At 48.5% G+C, this 20,118-nt stretch overlaps 2 protein-coding genes across 2 annotated transcripts; one reads left to right on the top strand and one right to left on the bottom strand.

Annotated features, from left to right (window-relative positions):
• Positions 1 to 826: 826 nt before the first annotated feature.
• Positions 827 to 9,091, top strand: LOC122380792. The gene is made up of 2 exons (XM_043364262.1): positions 827 to 920; positions 7,816 to 9,091. The coding sequence occupies exon 2, from the start codon at positions 7,816 to 7,818 to the stop codon at positions 8,782 to 8,784; it is 969 nt and encodes a 322-aa protein (XP_043220197.1). The 5' UTR covers positions 827 to 920; the 3' UTR covers positions 8,785 to 9,091.
• A 4,203-nt stretch (positions 9,092 to 13,294) lies between these two features.
• On the bottom strand, positions 13,295 to 19,814 carry LOC122380791 (extensin-like). Its single transcript, XM_043364261.1, has 3 exons — positions 19,600 to 19,814; positions 19,101 to 19,181; positions 13,295 to 15,024 (listed from the first exon to the last, which is right to left on the bottom strand). Exons 1-3 carry the CDS (start codon positions 19,603 to 19,605, stop codon positions 13,903 to 13,905), a joined length of 1,209 nt encoding a protein of 402 aa, XP_043220196.1. The 5' UTR covers positions 19,606 to 19,814; the 3' UTR covers positions 13,295 to 13,902.
• Positions 19,815 to 20,118: the final 304 nt, after the last annotated feature.

Here is a 20,118-nt window from a genome sequence, read left to right as displayed (position 1 = left end):
CCTGTGACCTGACCTGGTATTGTCAGTGACCTCAAATAGCAACATATGTACTAGGCAACTGACTATTGCTGATTTTCGACAAAATGCGTTTTGCTCCGTGTAATAACGCATTCCCTAGAAGACCTGTGAACGTAGAAAACACTATAGAAGCCTGTCTCGTAGCTCAGTTGGTATAGAGCATTGGACTCCCGGTAGTGAGAGCCCGGATTCGAGACGCTCCGGCGCTCGATATTTGAGACTCCTGACGGGGATGGTCTGGGGTTGGTGGGAGCAGCCGCAGCCAGTTGAAGTCAGTTGAGTGGGGAGGCCGTGTCCGGCTTTGAGGGCACGTTAAATTTTGGCACCTAAATTCTCCGGATACCCGGAATTGCGCGATCGGACGGTAGGGGTCAGGGTCTACGCAACAGGCTCTGCTCAGCGTGGGCTCCGGCTCTGTCAATCCGTCCATTCTAACATTCGAGCTAAATAAAAAAAAAAAACGGTGAAACGTTTTATCTTTGACCTGACCTGTGACGTCATCGGTGACCCCGAGCTAAATGAAAATTGTTTTCCTTCGACAAATTTGACAGGACTATCGAACGCCGTTTGAATTTTACGGATCCCTCTAGTAGTTTCGGAGATACGGGGGGACAAAAAAAATTCACCCCCCCCCCCCCACCGCGCGGAAGGTGGCCGGGAGGCCCACCGCCTGCCGGGCTAATGGCTGGTCGGGCGCGGCTTGGCCGGCTCGCGGGCTGGCTGGATTCGCCCGGCCGACCCGTCACGGTTCGGCTGCTCCCCATCCACGGCCGACACACGGCATGACGCACTGAGGACCAGCGGGGACACTTGTGAAGCGGTGCGCGTCGACAGTGTCCGAGGCGATATCGCGCGAGAAGGACCAGTGGCGATCGGGTCCTTTCGGCGGCTGCACGGTCCCGGTGAGTGTCCTACCTCCAGTGTGAGGTGAGGAGCGAGCAGAGTGATTGACATTTGTGCGACGGCTTTTAGACGATAGCTCGGGAACTTGTAGAGTATCATGAATGATTAACATCGCCCATGAAGAAATCGTGCATTACCATGTGCATATGCAAACTTAGCATTTGACGACCGGTTGGATACGTTCCAATTCACTGGTTAATTTGAGGTCGGCATTACCTAACAAATGTGTGGGTAGCTAACACCATGTTTTAACATACAGATCATGTTAAAGTAACAGGGACAGTCCTATTTACCCCAGTCGGCCGGAGGGGGGGCGGTAACCCCAAACACCGCAGCCCTGGGGGGATTTTCACCCCCTGTCTAGCACCGTTAATAAAACAGTTTCGGAAACAAAAGTGTACCAAACGAAAGATCTCCACGTGACGACTCTAAACCACCAACCATTTATGACCTTAGGTCAATTTTAAGGTAAGAGCTCAGAGTTAAAGGTAAAACCAGCACATGTGTCGTGGTCTCCAGCTATATATGTGCTCCAGCCGGCCGGGCCCGGGGGGTAATCCCAACCACCGCAGCCAGGGGAGGGGCGTTTTCGCCCCCCCCCCTCCCCGTCTAACTCCGTAAATAAGGGAGCTAAGGAAACAAATTTGGTACCAAATGAAAGGTCTTTACGAGACCATAAACCTCTGTACACCGGGTCTATGACAGAGGTACAGATGTCTATGACGAGACCATTCTAACGCACATTTTCTTTTTTACCTCTGGCCAGGCTTCAAGGTTAGAGCCGCAGAGGTCAAGGTCAAAGGCAAAAACCGGCATACCTATGTGTAGTGATATCAAAGTAAGTGTTTCAAGGGACGGCAGGATGCATAAAACCGGCAAAAATGGGTGTCAAACGAAAGAAAAGAAACTGAGGATTCCGATTATGCGCCCAACATTCAAGATCAACGTCAAGGTCAGGCTCACAATTGACCTCCAACGTTGCACTCTTTCGTATATCTTGTATACCAGATTCCAAGAGAGCTTGAAATGTTTTTTTTAAGCTTACCAGGCCCCTATTTGTGGTTCATCTCACGATACAAAGCTGCCCCAAGGTCAAGGTCACGGGAGCATCCTTGCTAGAAGCTATTTCACTGATTCAAGTCAGCCTAACCATCAAAATAATTGTGCCTTCCTGAGGCTATAATTAAACGCTTAGAGCAAAATGTATGCCATATTCGTGATCAGCGCCTACGAATCTATCATATACGACCTTTCATGTGTCAAGGTCAAGCAAAGGTCATTCGAGGTCACATTAGGTCAGCATGAAACTGGACCTTTTCCAAACAAAATGTATGTCATTCGACTCGGCTTGATAAGAAAAATGCGTTGGTACCATTGCCGTAACTCTAAAACCATTTTTGTATAAGTTATTTACGAAAATAAACTAAAACCCCAGCTCGGGGTCGTTGGCCTGACCTCTGAACTCAGGTCACTAAAACTATTTTCCTATTTTTCCGTAGGTCAAACGCTACAAACCCGTGCTCGTAATTTGTCTTTATATCTAAAACTCTATTTTTGGCAGCTCTCTGAGGTTCACGTCTCTGGCGCCGAAAATTGCTGTGCAAAGGTCTAGAAAAATCAACCCTGTGACATCATCAAGGGGGCTAGGTCATTTTTTGCGCCAGAAGATTTCAAATTGATGGGGAAAAGGTACTGAAAGTTTTGTTTTCCTGTTTCATAAGCGCTCGGTAGCTATCGCCAATATTCGCCAGGGGGCGAAAACGACCCCCCCCCCCTTTCGCCGGGCCCGCGAGGGCCACCGTTCTCTGCAGAGAACGGTAGGGTGCATGCAATTGGGCAAAGCTGGCTGGAAACGAAAGAAGCTCAAGCAATTAGAGGAATCTGACGATGTGCTCATAGTTCTAGGTCAAGGTGAAGGTCATGCTCAACATTGAGCTCAATTTATACACTTTTACTTAAATATTAACCCGCGCACCGACGGGGGTCTGCGCCAACTTCGCACCGACGGGGGGGGGGGCGGATGACCGCCCCCCTGAGATCTCGAGAACGAAGCAAGATAGCGACAAGCGGTAAACGGCATCGGATACGCACGGTCAAGATCTACAATTTTTACTGAGGTCATTTTCAGGTCAGGTCAAAGATGACGTCACAGGGGTCGAAAAAGTCAAAATGGCGGCGCTAGATATGGAGAGGGTTTTTTCTCGAATAACTTTCGAATTAGTCAAGATAGGAACAAACTAAGGGCATCATCGTGATCCTCTCGTCAATCCGCATCGAATGATATATATGTTGACCTCGAAAGGTCAAGGTCAAAGGTTGACCTCAGGTCACGTGACCTCGAGGTCATCATGTATATCATTCGATGCGTCTTGACGAGCTGAACACAATGAGACCATCCACGCGTCTATATCTTGTTCCTGTACGGAGTTATTGGCCAAAAACCTTTGGTGACCTTTGATGACGTCACATGACCTCACAGCTGCCCAACAGCAAAACAAACCTCAAGGAAGTGAAGGTTGATCGTATATGAAGTCATGTATGGTATATGGGGCCATTCCGTTAGATTTTCAGCACGGAGTTAGAAAGTGGAAGCGAAAAACGGCAACGGTGCACGGTGATGGGGCTTACTCCCGGGTCCGGCCGGATTAAGAGCTATTAATCACAGTCAGGCGAAGCGCAGTAGAAATCGAACAGTAGTCGACGTCACCTTCATCAATTTGTCAATGGCTGGGAAAGTTATCGCTGCACATCGGCTGTGTGCCATCTGGTCGACTTGCTCGCCGATTCCATTTCCCACTCACTGAGAGGAATAGGGAGTGGGAAGAAACCGACGGAGGCGTGGCGAGGCTGGGCGTGGTGCGAACTGTGAACGCCTGTGAGCAGCGTGCACATGTCCCTTTCGGCCATTCACCGTCAAATCGAGTATTATCGAGCTCCAAACAGCCGCGCCTAAATGCTCTCTGAAAGATACAGCGGCCGTTCTGCTATGGAAGTGAGAGCTGGATTACCTAATTCTGGCTCTAACACCAGGCAGAGCAGCTGAAAAGGACTTAGGCGGTAAGACATCTGGGGCTGGTCGAACGATGCGAACCGTGACCAGATTTATGGAAGCATTTGGCTTTCGTTTCATTTGGCATTTGGCTTTCGTTTCTTTTGTCTGTAGCTTTCGCCTTCTTTGTCGGACCAGGGCTATCAGGGTTACCGTACGAACAACTAATACTCGTGTTTCTAGTAAGGTATGACTATGAAAGTAGCTATACTTGGGGCCTGATCCCGTTTAACAGAAATGAGGTAGAAGCATTTTTAGTTGCGGTATCCCCAAAGATAAGCGGTGCACATATAGAAGACTAGGAAAAGCCGTGAGTGGTCCACCTTCCATTTCAAAACAATGCTTATTGCCGAATCACATAAGCATACAAATTATTTGTTGAAGTGGATTCCCTTCATATACCGCCATATTGACGGCATGAATTCTAGCGCTCATAAATGCGTATTGCGTAATGATTTGTGAAAGAAGTCCCGGTTGTTGAGAACTCAGTATTCTCTTGCCGAGCTGGCTTCCCTAGACCAGCTCCATGTTGAAGATATTGTGGCTTTTAGTAAGGCTCATATTGCAGTAGAGGGGAGCTACTTTCTCGAAAACTAAGCAAACAGGTGCTATGGCCTATGAATATCATGGCCCGTATTTTCATATCAACACCAAGATTACCAGTTGGCAGTTACTACGGTGTTCCTGTCGTCTATGCCATCAGTGTCTATTTTGATGGTGCAATAACAATTCCTTATTCTACTCATATGTATCTTTCGTGTCAAGTGTCAAGTGTCGAAAAAAGCGCGGTGTAAAATTGCCGTAATCGCCGTACGGAGGTTCCGAGCACTCCGTTCGCTTACACCAAACGCGATTTTCAGGTCGGATAAAGCTGCTCGCGGACGTGCTGTAATGCCAGCCACACGGACTTCACGTGTCTATTCATATTTCACCCAGGCAGCCCGGGGCCATTAGTCCAACGGCCGAGGTGGTGGTACGCCGCAGCTCGACCCCCCTGCCGGACAATGGCTCGCTCCGTCCGCGGCACACAGACTTCCTGCTGTCTTTGGCCGCTGGTTAGGCCGTCATTACACCGGCGCCGCAGTCTGCTCCAGCAATGAACCGTTTCCGTACAATAGGTGTAAGGCGACTATTATGACCGGACCGTGGGTGGCGATGACCCACAGAGCCGATCTGCAGCCCTGCTGGGTAGGTTTTCTACCTAAATTATGGCGGCGGACAAAGGACGCCGTCATTCGTCCTAGAAACTACAACGGCACCTGACATAAGCTTGCAAAATAACGGGGTGACTGACGCAATAGCTGGCACCGATAGATAACCCGCGCCCCACTGGGGTCTGTGTATAACACGCCCTACTGGGGGGGGGGGGGGCTATTCATAGCCCCCCCCCCTCCTAACTCCAAAACTACTGGGCCGATCGTCAAAATTCAAACGGTGTCTGATAGCCCCGGAAAAACTGTCGAGCGAAACCTAATTTCATTGACCTCGAGGTCACCGATGACGTCACAGGTCAGGTCAAAGTAAAAATTATTAGCATTTTGGCTTGTTCACATTTTGGGCTCTGGCCGCCGTCTTACAAGTCAGATCAGGCTCATTTTTGGTTTCCACACTCGTGAACAGATGCTCTAGATACCTTGAGGGTACCAAACTTGTACTTTGATTTTCAGGTCAGGGTCAGGTCATCACAGGTCACGAAAATATTATATCATGCGTCGGTCACGTGACACATGTTTTATGGTCCATTTAGGCCATAGATTTCAAATTTGATGTCGTCTGTGTCATTCGAGGTCATTTTGAGTCGAATTTAGCTTAGGTCAGGTCACTTTCAGGTCAAAAAAGGTCAAATTTTGAAGTTAAAATTTTTCAACAAAAAAGGTGTCTGTTGGATGCAGTTTGAGCTCAGGAGCACGATGGTGCCATTTATATTGGTGTACGATGTCAAATACGCACTGAAAAATTGATTTGAAAAATTAATAATTGTTAATTTTTTTGCAATAATGCGTATAACTTGGCTATTTTTGAAGATATTTAGCTAAAACTTGCTAGAGTTAGTCATAATCATGCGTTCTGTCACATATATTCCGGTTTTTTCGAAAAGTCAAAAACGTTTTGAAAAAAAATATAAAAATATAAATTTTGAATATTATTATATAGAATTTTCGAAATTTTCAAAATTTTGAAAATCCGAGATAACAGTTTGATAGCGCGGTCAATTTTGAGTCCTTTCATGCAAAGAAATTGGATCTAGCTTAAAAACTGAGCTCTTGGGAGCGATTGCCGTGGTTCAATGTTTTGCGTCGAAATCGGACGAACATGACGTCACTCTTACGTCATTTCCGGCCGACCTATGGTAGCTACGAAGTTCAAATTTTGACACAAGGTGTCAAATTGATGCAGCCGAAGGTGCTGAAAGTTTGGCGTCGATCCGTCAAGCGGTTTGGAAGTTATTGCAGAAAAACGGGAGGGGGGGGCTATAAATAGCCCCCCCCTCCCAGTGGGGCGCGGGATAATAATAACACCTGCACCTGCAAATCACAAATATCAGGGTTCGATGGTAAAGTCGTCAGTGACAAGCTAAACCCAGCGGTGGGTCTCCCTGCCACTTTCCGCGCGGGGGGGGGGGGGACATTCCTCCCCCCGTATCTCCGAAACTACTCGACGGATCCGTAAAATCTCAACGGCGTTCGATAGCGCTGTCAAATTTGTTTAGGGAGCTCCAACTTTATTTGACCACGGGGTCATTGATGACGTCACAGGTCAGGTCAAAGATAAAATGTTTCGCCGGTCACGGGTCTTCTAGGGAATGCGCTATAGCATCGAGTAAAATGCATTTTGTCGAAAATCAGCGATAGGGCCTAAGTTGCCTATGTGCTTACATATGGTGCTATTGGAGGTCACTGATAATACCAGGTCAGGTCATAGGTCAGGTCAACAAGGGTCAGCACATGAACCCAACTTCACTAGGGTTGTGCGAAGCATGTTTTATGACCAATTTTTCATTTCCAGCTCAATGGTGCTGGTTATAAAACCATCAGGTACAGTTTAATTCACTTTCTGGTAGACAGGTCAATGTCAGGTTAAAAAAGGTCCGATTTCAAAGTTGATATTTTGCTTAAAGTGGGTATTGATTCGATGCACCTCGTCACGGCAAGTCTAATGGCGTTCTTTTTTGCGCTACGTAGTCTAAACTTGCTAAAAATTGAGTTTGAAAATTTGACGTCATCAATTTTGAATAGTTTTTTCCGCTATAACTTGGCCAAAAAAGAGGTATCGATCTCAAATTTAGTATATGGATAGGTGGTAGGAACTATCACGTATATTTCATTTTTTCGAAATTCATTTTTTTGCTATTAAATTAAAAAGAAAATACTTTTTTATTTTTGGGGGTCAAAATCCAAAATTTCAAAAAACCGAGATGGCATTGTTATAGCCCTGTAAATTCTACACCGTTCATGCTTGAAACATTTTTTATGTATCTCTAAAGCTGTAAGCCTGACAGCTCCTCCCGCAAAACTTATTTTGGATCGAAAATGGCAGAAGATGACGTCACTCCGACGTCATTAGCGGCCAAGCTACAGCTATCATAGTCTTTGGAAAAAAATTGGTCACAATGTGTAAAACCTTTTCCCGGGAGGGTACTGCAAGATTGGTGACGATCGGCGCAGCGGTTCTGGAGATATATCGAAAAAAAACTAAGTGGGAAAATGCCCCCACCCCCGCCTGGAAGGTTAAACGGAACAATACCCCTGTCCCAACTGAGTGACATAAACTATGACGGAAAACAAATCCATATAACCTTACGACTCAACAGAAGTAATAATTCACTTATTTATTCTTCTTTTCAGATGCACTCCGGCATCTGCCGAGACCAGCGTTCCCGACCTCCAGTGCTCACTTCTCAGGGTGATTCGGCAGCCGAGTACATTGTAAAGGTCAGCGTCGTGCCGGTCATGCTCGCTCTCATCAGCGGCTACCGGCAGCGGAACCGGCGGATCCCGGCGCGTTCTGTGCTGCTCCTGTCTCTCGGCTCCGTCCTCTTCAGCTGCGTGTGCATCTCAGCGGCGGGGTCTGTCGTCCAACGGCAGCGCCCCTCTCCACCAGCCGCCGGCGCCGGCACCGGTCTTCCCGCAGTGGTGCACAACGAGAGGGGCAAGATCGAGCGTCGTTGCGAAGGTGACGCTCGCTCCCGCCGCTCTGCATCAGGCACTCAGTCTGGGGGAAATACCCCGCCGCCGTGGAAAAACGTCACCGGGAGGGTGCTGACGCCCACCCCGGCTGCCGTTCGGGTGGGCCGAGCGTTCTGGATGACCGCGCAGCCAACCCGTCGATCTGACGAGGCCGTGAGATCGCCGACGGAGAGCTCGCTGCTGAAGCTCGGAGCACAGCAGACGGAGCGGGTGCCGGCTGACAGGGAGGTGGTGTCCACCAGTCGCCTGCTGCACGAGCTGAGCTCGGACAGCTCGGCTGCGGCGCTGTCCCGGTACGGTGATCGGCCCTGGAGTGACGCCGACCTGAGCTCCCTGCTGATCCAGCTCCAGGAGCTGGGTGGCGAGGCTGAGCTGCCGCAGCTCCGGCTCGGCTCGGTGGGCGAGTTTCGCCGCGAGCTGCGCCGCTGCAGTGCGGTTGTCGCCGTGCTGGAGAAGGACCAGCCCGGCGCTGGCAGCTCGAGCCTCCAGAAGTTGTACCAGCTGCCGGCAGCCGAGGGCTGTCTGCAGCTGCTGCTGCGACTCCAGCTACTGCCGGTGACCCGACCCAGAGCGCGCGAGGCTGCGGGCACCCTGCTCGGTGAGCCCAAACGGCTGAATCTGATCTGAACGAGACGGTGCACCTGACCACTCAGTGTAGCACCGCCGCACTTGACGTCTGTACATATCTTCTCATTAGAATGCTCGGGTAGATAATGGGTCAGTTAGGACAGAAAGAGGTCGTCCTTGCGTGGGAATGGTTCGATGCAGAGCTCACGCAGCCTAGAGGCAGCAGATGTGCTTAGAGGCGCAGTTAAACGAGTTTATAGCTTTGTGATGCCTATTATTGTGTGTCGTTGTTATTGTACGTAAATTTATGACTTGACGACGAAACTTATTATGTATGCATTATGCAATAAACTTTGTCATAGATTGTACTTTTGTGCTCAACGAATTCATTTACCTAAGCCATATTACTTGATTAGTTAAATCGTAAATGCCTACATCTTCAAAATTCAAACGGCGTCTGATAGTCCCGGAAAACTGTCGAGCGAAAATTTCATTGACCTCGAGGTCACCGATGACGTCACAGTTCAGGTCAAAGTAAAAACTATTAGCATTTTGGCTTGTTCACATTTTGGGCTCTGGCCGCCGTCTTACAAGTCAGATCAGGCTCATTTTTGGTTTACACACTCGTGAACAGATGCTTTAGATGCACCAAACTTGTACTTTGATTTTCAGGTCAGGGTCAGGTCATCACAGGTCACAGAAATATTATATCATGCGTCGGTCACGTGACACATGTTTTATGGTCCATTTAGTCCATAGATTTCAAATTTGATGTCGTTTGTCTCGTTCGAGGTCATTTTGAGTTGAATTTTGCTTAGGTCAGGTCACTTTCAGGTCAAAAAGGTCAAATTTTGAAGTTGATTTTTTTTTTTCAACCAAAAAGGTGTCTATTGGATGCAGTTTGAGCTTAGGAACACGATGGTGCCATTTATATTGGTATACGATGTCAAATACGTGCTGAAAAAGTGATTGGAAAAATGTATATATAATTGTGATTTTTTGCAATAAATAGAACTTGGCCAATTTTGAAGATATTTGGCTAAAACTTGCAAGAGTAAGTCATAAGCATGTGTTCTATCACAAATACCTATTCCGGTTTTTCGAAAAGTCAAAAAGCTTTTGGAAAAATATAAAAATATAAATTTTGAATTTTATTATACCTATATCATTTTCAGAATTTTTGAAAATCCGAGCTGGCAGTTTAATAGCGCAGTCTATTCTGAGTCCTCTCATGCAAAAAAAATGGATCTAGCTTAAAAACTGAGCTTTTGGGAGCGATTGCCGTGGTTCAATGTTTTGCGTCAAAATCGGCCGAACATGACGTCACTCTGACGTCATTTCCGGCCGACCTATGGAAGCTACGAAGTTCATATTTTGACACAAGGTGTCAAATAGATATAGCCGAAGGTACTGAAAGTTTGGCGTCGATACGTTAAGCGGTTTGGCAGTTATTGCAGAAAATCGGGAGGGGGGCTATGAATAGCCCCCCCCCCCGTGGGGCGCGGTTTAAACATTTACAAGTTTGCTTTCCCAAGCCGCAGGGCCGAATAATTGAGAATTAAATGAAGCATAACAATGAACTATGTCCTACTATAAGGAAAGAACCTGCGTATTTTGCGCCACCAAGCGACTTTGGCTGTTGTCTAAGATGCAGTTCGGCGATGGCTCTTCCACGCAGTATTTTGGGATCTTCTTTGTGTCTCACCGTCTACCTACTCGAAAAATATGACAAGGAAAAACATAAGCCGTTTTCACGACGGGCTATCCGGCGAATGCACCTAATTTGACCAAATCTGTACCTAATCTCTTTTACAGCAAATATCTTCATTTTATGAATTTATTTCAGTGTTTTAATCGATGATACTCTCTGATAATATGACAAAGCGGGCATACATTAGTGCAACCCTAGCATATAGCTACTAAGAGATACACTGAACCAAATTTGACCAAATCTGCACATAATCTGCACCAAATGTGCACCAAATGTGTACCTGATGGCCGTCGTGAAAACGTCTATCATGTTATGCTGGAAAGGTGACACTATGTACAGTCCACAGCAGAAGTAATGTGGGGTTTCAGTCATGGGTATGTTCTGCTTCTGAAGCTTAGGAACGATTAGCCAGACTACAATGAAACTTTGAATGTAGCTTATATGTATCGTCACCCTTGCAGCTGCAACTTTAGCTATTGACATCTTCTTTCCGATCACTCCGCATTAAACAATCGCCAGTCAAAGCCAACCGTTGAGATTGGTTACTACATTACTTTACTTTACCCATACATTATTTTAGCGATGGGCTGTACCTACATTGTCGAGTCGATGAATGCGTCTTCGTCAAACAAACCTACCCCATCCTCTCGGCCGCGCGTTTGGGTTTCGGCAGGTAGTTATGGTGTCATGTCCTTCCGCATAAATGGAACATGGAACCCGTGACAGTGTCGCCAGGGGCCGGCGTCAAATGCAAAAGCAGCACTTTACAAATGTCCAATGGAGGCAATGGATACATGGTTCACTCACCACGTAATATGCCGTCCAAAATGATCCGTCCAATTGTCTAGCGGCGGCACCTGTCCGGTCGAGGGGCTGCATCTACCCGATTTACATAAGGGCGGCACATTGCAGGACGAGCGGCGGGCCCATATGCCTGGCCTTAGGGCGGCACCTATTCTGGCCGAAGAGAGCACCTATCAAGGCAAAGGGCGGTATGTAGGAGTGGCACATACTTGGTCGAAGGGCGGCACATCTCTGGCCGGGGGCGGCATCTATTAGTGCGAGGAGCGAACTTTACCGAATGGAGGGCGGCACCTATCTGACAGAGGGGCGGCACGAACCGAATCTAGCGGGGGAACCTATTTGCTCAAAGGGCGGCGCCTACCTAAGAGACAGAGCCTAATCTGAGGTTCACACTAGGTATGTACAAATTGTACTTACATACCTGAGAAGCAGAGCACACTGAGGGGTGGTTCCTAAATGAATGGCGCTACATTTAGGGCCTTGGGCGCTACAAGATAAGGGGATGAGGGACTGAAGAAGTTGGGGCTGCATGAGCCGGCATTGGTGTTGCACTTTTCGAAGTACGAGTGGTGGAGTTCCACGTGCAACACCCTCCACCCCAATATAAAAATATGCAACCTCCACCCCTGTAATGAGTCGACAGTCGTATGGAGGATTGGGGATGGCCCCTGTCGTTATTCATACCTATATAGTCTGGAGTGTAATCGCCACGCCGATTGTGGATTGCTCTTGATCGTCAATACATACATACATACATACATACATACAATATCTCGGTAACATGCTCGACCGATCATCAAGCGGTATTCTGCTTCAGATAGCCCCATTCCAGAATTATTTCATTTACAATCCCTCCGAAATGACTGAGCAACTGCGCTCAAACTTGGCCTTTTGAGTGAGCGTGTCCACTAGGAGATGCACCGCCGTTGAAGTAGAACTCAACGCTTGCTTTTTATATCTCAATAGCGGCTAGGTCAGTTGCGCTAAAACCTATAGGGCTATTCCAAGGCCGGCTAAACATCTACGAATTTTAAAGTTAAATAAATTTAAGTAAAGATAAAAACACCGTTGACCTTTTGCCTAGGATCCGCCACATTTGATAACAGGGTTCCACAGTTCTCACTTTCCTCACTTTCCACGCAGCAGCGGCCGTTCAGGTGGCCGTTCTGCGCCGTGTTACCTGTCCTGTCGGGCGACCCAGTAATTTCTACCGCTCCAGTGACTGCCTGCCGACTCAGTGTCAATTACCGTTTTCACGGTTCGTGACTACCATGCTTTCTTTTTAACGATACTGTATGGGTCGATGTCCATGTCACTATTGGGGCGTAACGAATTACGATGACACTGCACACATGACTGACGATTGAGAAGAGTCACTGACATGGTTCTGAGTGAGATCGATGCCACTCTGACGGTCTGTCGGTTCCCTAAAATCTAAACATTTAAATGCTACAACTTCAGCGCGGGAGTAAGCCCTTTTGTCCTTGTCCGTACTCCGTATTGCATTTGGTGATGGACATATGGATGCCTGTTGATGACGAGTTTCTACTGAGAAAAATATCAGACTAGCATGAATGGACAATGAAGACAACACATGGGAGGTAAGTGCATGCTTACCACTGCCGCATGTACTTACTTATAGTGTCCATCACGGCGTCATAAGTACTGGCCGATCAATGTTTTTCAATAAACTGAACTCGTTTTATCGAGAGGACAAATACAATAAGCGCCACCAGCGATCCGTTTAGTATGCCCCTATGTATTATAGCATCCACTCCACGCCCTTCTTACATATCATTAGCACAATAGTAGCTCGCCATGTTTCTTTGTAAGTACGTCGTAGGACTCTTTTGACGCTAAAAGTGCTGCGAGTAGAAGCCGTTAGTACCCCAAATGCTACACTTTTTTAAAGTGTTGCAGCGAGGACGGCCATGAATTGATATGATCCTCGTCGTCTGCGGGTCATCATTTTAGTAATTCCGTTGTAGGTAAATCGTAAATGTCAGGATAATAGTTATTCACCTGTCTGGCTCGAAGATATACGGGTGTGATAAATATTTCTTTAATACTCTGTATTGTACACATAATGGTAGCAATCATACGTTCAGAGAACCAGCAAAAACGAAAGCACCAAGTCATTAATAAACATTCTGAGCCAGTCACCCTGCACACTTTCGACTTTACTATAGAGTATATCGTCCATTCGACATCATACCTACAGAAATTCACGTCATGTTCCTACTCACTCAATAATAAATATAAATGACGCAAGCTTCGCTGTCATATGGCAGCTGACCCACTACCCGAGTTCTTCGTTCAGTCATAAATAACGAATCATCAATGATGAAACAATGGATACCTTAGCTCAGCACCGTGATTAGAAAAAATAATACCTACATTTTATCGCTCTGATCACGCCAACCATGAAGTAGGCATACCCGGGAAGACAATCAAGCGAAGTTTTTGAGCATTTCGTTTTAGCGAGTTGTGTTGGATTCAAGCCAACGTTGTACTATGATTGGACAAGCCTCTAGGGAGCGAAGAACCCCGTATGCTCGAGCAGCGGCAGCAAGGGGTCGGATAATTCTCAGCGGGACCGCCAGCCGCCCTCCGATTCCACTGACTGATCATATAGTCAGCGCAGTCTCGCCTCCCGCGTCGGCCTAATTCTGTGAGATCCGGGCGCCGAACGGCACCGCGCTGCTGGCCGCTCCGTGCGAGTCCTCCGCCGGATGGTCGCCGTCCCGACCGCCCGCGTACGTCACCTTCCCGGCACCCTCGCCGTCGTCGGCCAGGTCCTCCTTGGCTAGGTACGAGTCGACCGCCTTCTTGTAGGACACCCACGGCGCCGCCAGCAGCTTCTGTAGGCCAGGTGTGCCCGGCACCAGGTACCGATCGTCGTCAGACCCGATGAGCACGGCACTGGGGCCGTAGCGTGCCGGCGCCGGCTGCTTCTTCTTTCGGCTGCCGCCGCCGCGGCTGCCCACCGCCCGCTCGTAGTCAGACCGGAACAGCGGCTTGTCGTACACGTCCGACGGCACGCGCGCGAACTTGAGCTTCTTGTTTCCGTACACAGATGGCTCTGTGGTGGTGGTGGTGGTGGGCTCGGAGGTCGGGGAGTACTCGATCGCTGCCTGGGTCGGTGCGGGACGGTAGCTCGTTTTTGCCGGGCTCGCGGTGGGACGGTAGCTCACTTTCGGTGGGCTGGGAGCCGGACGGTACGTCGTTTTCGGTGGGCTCGGAGCTGGGCCATAGCTCGTTTTGGGGGCGCTGGGAGTGGGACGGTAGCTCACTCTGGGCGGGCTGGTAGCGGGACGGTAGGTTGGTTTCGGGGTGGTGGTGGTCGGGCGGTAGCCCTCTTTGGGCGGGCTGGGAGCGGGGCGGTACGACGTCCTCGGCGGGCTCGGCGCGGGGCGGTAGCTGACTTTGGGCGGGCTCGGCGCAGGTCTGTAGGTCGCCGCAGGCTCGGCCGGCTCGTACGCCGGTCTGGCGGGCTCCGGGTAGCTCGGTGTGTAGCTCTGGGCGGGAGCGGCGTACCCGCTGCCCCCCGCCGACGAGCCGAACTCGGCCGGGTGCTGCGCCTCCCCGTCGAACTCGACGTCGGCGATGAAGCCAGAGTCGCCGTCGACGGTGTAGACGACCCGCTGGAGCCTGGTGTCGGGCAGACGCACCTCGTAAGAGCCGGCCGTGCTGGGGCCGTCGCGCTCCTCGCGCTGGCCGTAGTCGTTCACAGAGGCGGCGTCCTTCACCGAATACTCGAACTCGTACTTCGGAGGGTCGAACGGCTGAGGGCAGAACGGACGGCGACTCGTCAATGAAGACAAACTACATTAACATATGCGTGTGTACTGCACAAAAGTGTACAGTCCACAGCAGAAGTAATGAGGGGTTTCAGTCATGGGTATGTTCTGCTTCTGAAGCTTAGCAACGATTAGCCAGACTACAATGAAACTTTGAATGTAGCTTATATGTATCGCCACCCTTGCAGCTGCAACTTTAGCTATTGACATCTTCTTTTCGATCACTCCGCATTAGACAATCGCCGGTCAAAGCCAACCGTTGAGATTGGTAAAACCCTACGTTACTTTAGCGGTGGGCTGTACATATAACGCTTCGCATCATTTAGTGTTACTGACGCGCATTATGCAAGCATTATTATATACAAATCCATAGCTTTCGTGATGTCTAATTATAAATGATTTTCATGTAAAACGACCTACATCAGCATTTAGAATCCGCATTTAGGTATGCCAATGAACATGACTGCTGCCCCTCGGCCTGGCATTCAGCTAGAACGAACCGTTTGATATGTATAGTAAGTTTTTATCTCTGTCGTGGGCTACCGATACCTCATTTCAGCGTGGGAGACAAATAAACGAAACTTTAGACCACTAATGGAGGCCGCGCCTCCTCCTAACCGTTTACCAAGACTATCGCGATGATTGGTTGTGCCCACCGAGGTCGATTTACGCATTATCGTGTGGTAATGACCTCCGCGGGCGTCTCCGGCGCGGCAGTCCTCGCTCGGTATGTATGTGAGCCGTGTGTCGCAATGCTGGCCCAGTTCCCCAGCGTCCTCTGATCAGGCCACCTGTCGATACCTGGCCGCTGCACGCGCCGCCAGTGGGCGGCTCCGAGCTCCGAGCGATAGCTCATGGACAGATTATAACGGGGCCAGAGCAGCGAGGTGAGGTGCGGCGCGACAGGGGCCGGAATCGGATTATCGGGGCGGCTGGGTGCCCCGGGGTACGGGACCCGCTGGCGAGACCAGGGTCAATGTCAGCTGTCTGTGTCAGTATCAGATGCATGTGTCAGAATCCTGGGGCTAAGCCCTTATCGTGGATTCAGTGACAGTGAGATATCAGGATTCAGAGACAGAAAGAAAAGCGTCACCGATTCCCGTTTCACCGGCCGACATGGTGGCTGTTCTGTTTCCGTCAGCTATTGTCCGGCTCCGGCTCGGTTTCCGCCCCCATTCGTCCCCACGGCCCCGCCTGGTTCCTGTCCTAGTTGTCCTGCTGTGACCCCGACCCAGAACTGAGACAGTCGCCCGCAGCGGCGGCGGTCAGTTACAGCCCACAAAGTCCTGGCGCTGATCCAGAGATGCTCAGCCCCTCCCACGAGATATGGCCGTCATATAGGAAGGATAGCTCATAGCTGATAGCTCTACTGCATGCACACCCCGTCAGGTTATAATTTCCTGCCCGTGGGTCGCCGCAGGCCCCCGCCGACTGTTGACCATCGGCCAGCAGGGAACCCGCCCGTGACACAGTTCGAGTTCATTAGTTATACGGTGAGAGATGTAGGGTATTAGTGCACTGGAGTCGTGAGCAGCTAATGGTAATGACAGAGCAGATTAGAGTGCACTCGATCAGATAAACGGAATGGGGAGGTGGGGACTCTGAGGCCGTTCACAGATTTATAGCTCGTGATGCTGAGTGATGGGTCTATTTGGTTACCGGCTGACGATATATAACGTTTTCTGTGTCAAACATAGCTGATATGTGCATTTTTATTAAATAGGTGTCATATTTGCTTGAGCTTACAAACTTACAAAAGTTCAGCCTTGCAAGTTCCCAACATTTTTTTTTTCATATGGGAGAAGCACTCCAAATGATGAGGTGAAGGGATTGATTGATAAGATCCAAGCACACATGGATGAAATTGACATTATTTTATTTGTCGGTTGAATTTAACTCTTTTTGACTAACGAGCCGAACTCGTTCGAACGTCGGGACTAATAACGTCGGGAACTCGTTCGAACGTCGTTTTATTCATAGAACACTCGCACTTATGGGGCAGGCGGCAGCTCAATTAAAGGGCAACGGATCGAGACGTTTGTTCCAGTACTCTCGAGATGCCCAGTTTCCACATCTTCCCTGAAAGCTGTATGACCCTGATTCACATGACCTTCGACTTGAGGTCTTTTTCTTGAGACCATGTCAGGCCGGAATAGCTATTCGACGGTTACCAGCACTTCAGCGGTGCGTTTTCAGTCTTTTTCTTGATCAGAAGCGTATCGATTGGCATTGTGTTTTCCCCATGCATTATAGGATAGCAAGGTCACGTGAAGGTCAGGTCTCGGTACTTTAAATTCTAGATGACATCGGTTATTTTTTTTTTAGGTTTGCAACTTTTTAGAGTTAGTTGTTTACCCGTCTTCGGACTTAGCAAACATTTGAACGTTTGAAAACCAGCTCCAGTGCCTATGCAACATATGTTGCGAAGCTGTCAGTGATGGCTAGCAATTACTTTGGATAGCCGGCGGGACGCTGCCTGGTTGACCTGACATGACCGGACCCGACCTACTCTAAATGCATGAATGCGTCATCTTTCATTAACCCGCGCCCTGATGCGGTCTGCCGAGCAACGCGGTCTGATGGGGGGGGGGGCATTTTGCCCCCCCCCTAAGATCTCGAGAACCACGCAACAAAGTGACAAGCGGCAAACGGCGTTGGATAGCCCCAACGGGGAACTACCTTGTGACCCTATTTCATTGACCTCAGTCAAACCAATGACGTCATAGGTCAGGTCAAAGGTCGAATTTTCACCGTTTACAAGCATTTCAAGAAATGCGTTGTAAAATCGAGTAAAATGCATTTCATTGAAAATAATCGATAGGGAAATGTTCGTCAAACACATATTTTGCTATTTGAGGTCACTGATACCAGGTCAGGTCACAGAGGTCAGGTCACTGAGGGTCACAAATTAAAAATATCATGTGATGCATGTTTTATGGTCCATTTATACGCAAAATGCGATTATGTGGGACAGGCAGCCCTTGGGGTCAGTTGAGATTATGTTTTGGTGAAGGTCAGGTCAAGGTCAGGTCAAGGTGAGGTCAAATTAGGTCAACTTTCAAAGTTGATATTTTTGCATAAAATGGGTGGTATCGATTCGATGCAGCTCGTCACGGGGAGTTTAATGGTGGTCTCCGTTTTGCGCTACGTGGTCCAGAATTGCTAAAAACTGAGTTCACAAATTTAAAGTCATCAATTTTTAAGTTTTTTCGCTATAACTTGGCCAAAAAAGAGGTATTGATGTAAAATTTGGTATGTATATCGAAGAGATAAGGGATTATCACATATATTCCGTTTTTTCGAAATTTGAAAAAAATTGGAAAGTTTTTGAGTTTTTCTAAAAAAATCATTTTTTTTATTTTTGGGGGTTAAAATCCCAATATTTCGAAAATACGAGATAGCAGTTTTGTAGCGTCGTCTTTTTTCTATACAACCACATAAAGAACTTAAAAATTGCTTGTTAACTGTAGAATTGGTGAGCGTTTCAAGATGTCATGTTTTTTGCTCATTTTTACTCGACCATGACCTCAGTTTGACCTCAATAACTCCTGACCCGCGGTGACCTGTGACTTGAAATTTTGTGTGAAGGTGTCAAAGTGATGCCCGGTAAGGTACCCAAAATTTGGCGGCGCTTCTCGCTATTCAAGAAAAACCACATGGGGGCCAAAATGCCCCCCATCAGGGCGCGGGCTAAGAGACACCTGACGCACTGAACCTAATTTGACCAAATCAAATCTGCACCTAATCTGCACCATATGTGCACTAAATGTGTACCAGATGGCCGTCCGTGAAAACGGCTATTTTGACACAAGGTGTCAAATTGGTGCAGCCGAAGGTACTGAAAGTTTGGCGTCGATACGTCAAGCGGTTTGGAAGTTATTGCAGAAAACGGGAAGGGGGCTATGAATAGCCTCCCCCCGTGGGGTGCGGGATAAAGGGTCCGTGATGATCGGCTTGGTTATCTAGCTTTCTAAAAAATAATAATAATGCAAGTCATAGACCGTTTATCTTAGTGCACTCACTGGAGCTGTTCCACCAAATGCTGACTCGATTGCACTCACCTCGTACGAGTCGGATTCACTGTAGGCGTCATATTGTGGCGAAGCCGACACCAACGCCAGTGCTGCTACCAACAATATTGACTGCAATGAGGGAGGAAGCCGTCAACTCGAGGGTAAGGGATGCTGAGAATGTCTTGCATTCCGATCTGATTGATGAGCACGCGGTTTTACGAGCGACATATACGTTCCAGGCCATCTGTTCCTACAAATACAACCTTAGTCATATGATAGACAAATAATGAATGATTTATGTGGAGAGGTCCTATCAAATCAAATAATATATCTGATTTCAACAAAATATGGCATCGTTGATAATTGAAAATAAACACATGCCATTATAATTATCAGCTAAATATGCCTAAAATCACCTATGGTTCGGTGAAAAGAACAGTTATCAAAACATCATAGTTTTTATCCAAATAATTATCCAAACACATATCCAAGATACCCCACATATCATCCCTCCCATCCCATCACCCCCTCCTCCTCTGGGTCGTACCTTCATGTCTGCTGCTCCCTGGACGCCGCACTGAGGCGGCCCGCCGCCGACCGGGGGTCTATATGTAAGCCCGCGGCGGTCGGCGGCCCCCGGCAGGCGCTCGGGCGCCGGGGACGTTTTGCAATCATCTCTGGCTGCGCCGTCCGGGCGACCGACCTCTACCCGCTGACCCCCGACCCCAGGACGGCGCCCCGCGTCGACCTGCCCGCTTCTGGTGAGACATGTGCCACGACGGTCCGGACGCGGAATAAGCGAGGAAACGACAGAGGTGACAAAGATCGGATAACAACAAGAGCTTTTGAAGGTGATGCGCAGCAGGGGGCGGGTGGCTTTTCGGAGCGCGATGGTAAAGTGCGTGGAGTTAAAGTCGTTGTTAAACCAGCGAGCTCATCGAAATATAGAAATAATATGGAAATATGGAAATGGAAAACGTTTGGGACGCGCAAAATAAAATATAACAAAAATTGCAATGATATGAAAAGCTACCAGGAAAGATGAATAACACACCCCTTCCACGAT

Source organism: Amphibalanus amphitrite, unplaced genomic scaffold, assembly GCF_019059575.1.
Source record: "Amphibalanus amphitrite isolate SeventyFive unplaced genomic scaffold, NRLGWU_Aamphi_draft 000106F_arrow, whole genome shotgun sequence".
Taxonomy (NCBI): domain Eukaryota; kingdom Metazoa; phylum Arthropoda; class Thecostraca; order Balanomorpha; family Balanidae; genus Amphibalanus; species Amphibalanus amphitrite.
Note: the sequence above shows the minus strand (reverse complement) of the source record. Positions and strands in the feature narration are given on the sequence as shown.

What these genes read in the sequence shown, in the direction of transcription:
- LOC122380791 (XM_043364261.1), bottom strand. An exon ending in GTGAATCCGACTCGTACGAG is followed by an intron (nt 15,025 to 19,100) that starts GTGAGTGCAATC and finishes TTCTGCCCTCAG; the next exon opens with CCGTTCGACCCTCCGAAGTA.
- LOC122380792 (XM_043364262.1), top strand. Translation starts at nt 7,816, where the DNA reads ATGCACTCCGGCATCTGCCGAGACCAGCGTTCCCGACCTCCAGTGCTC.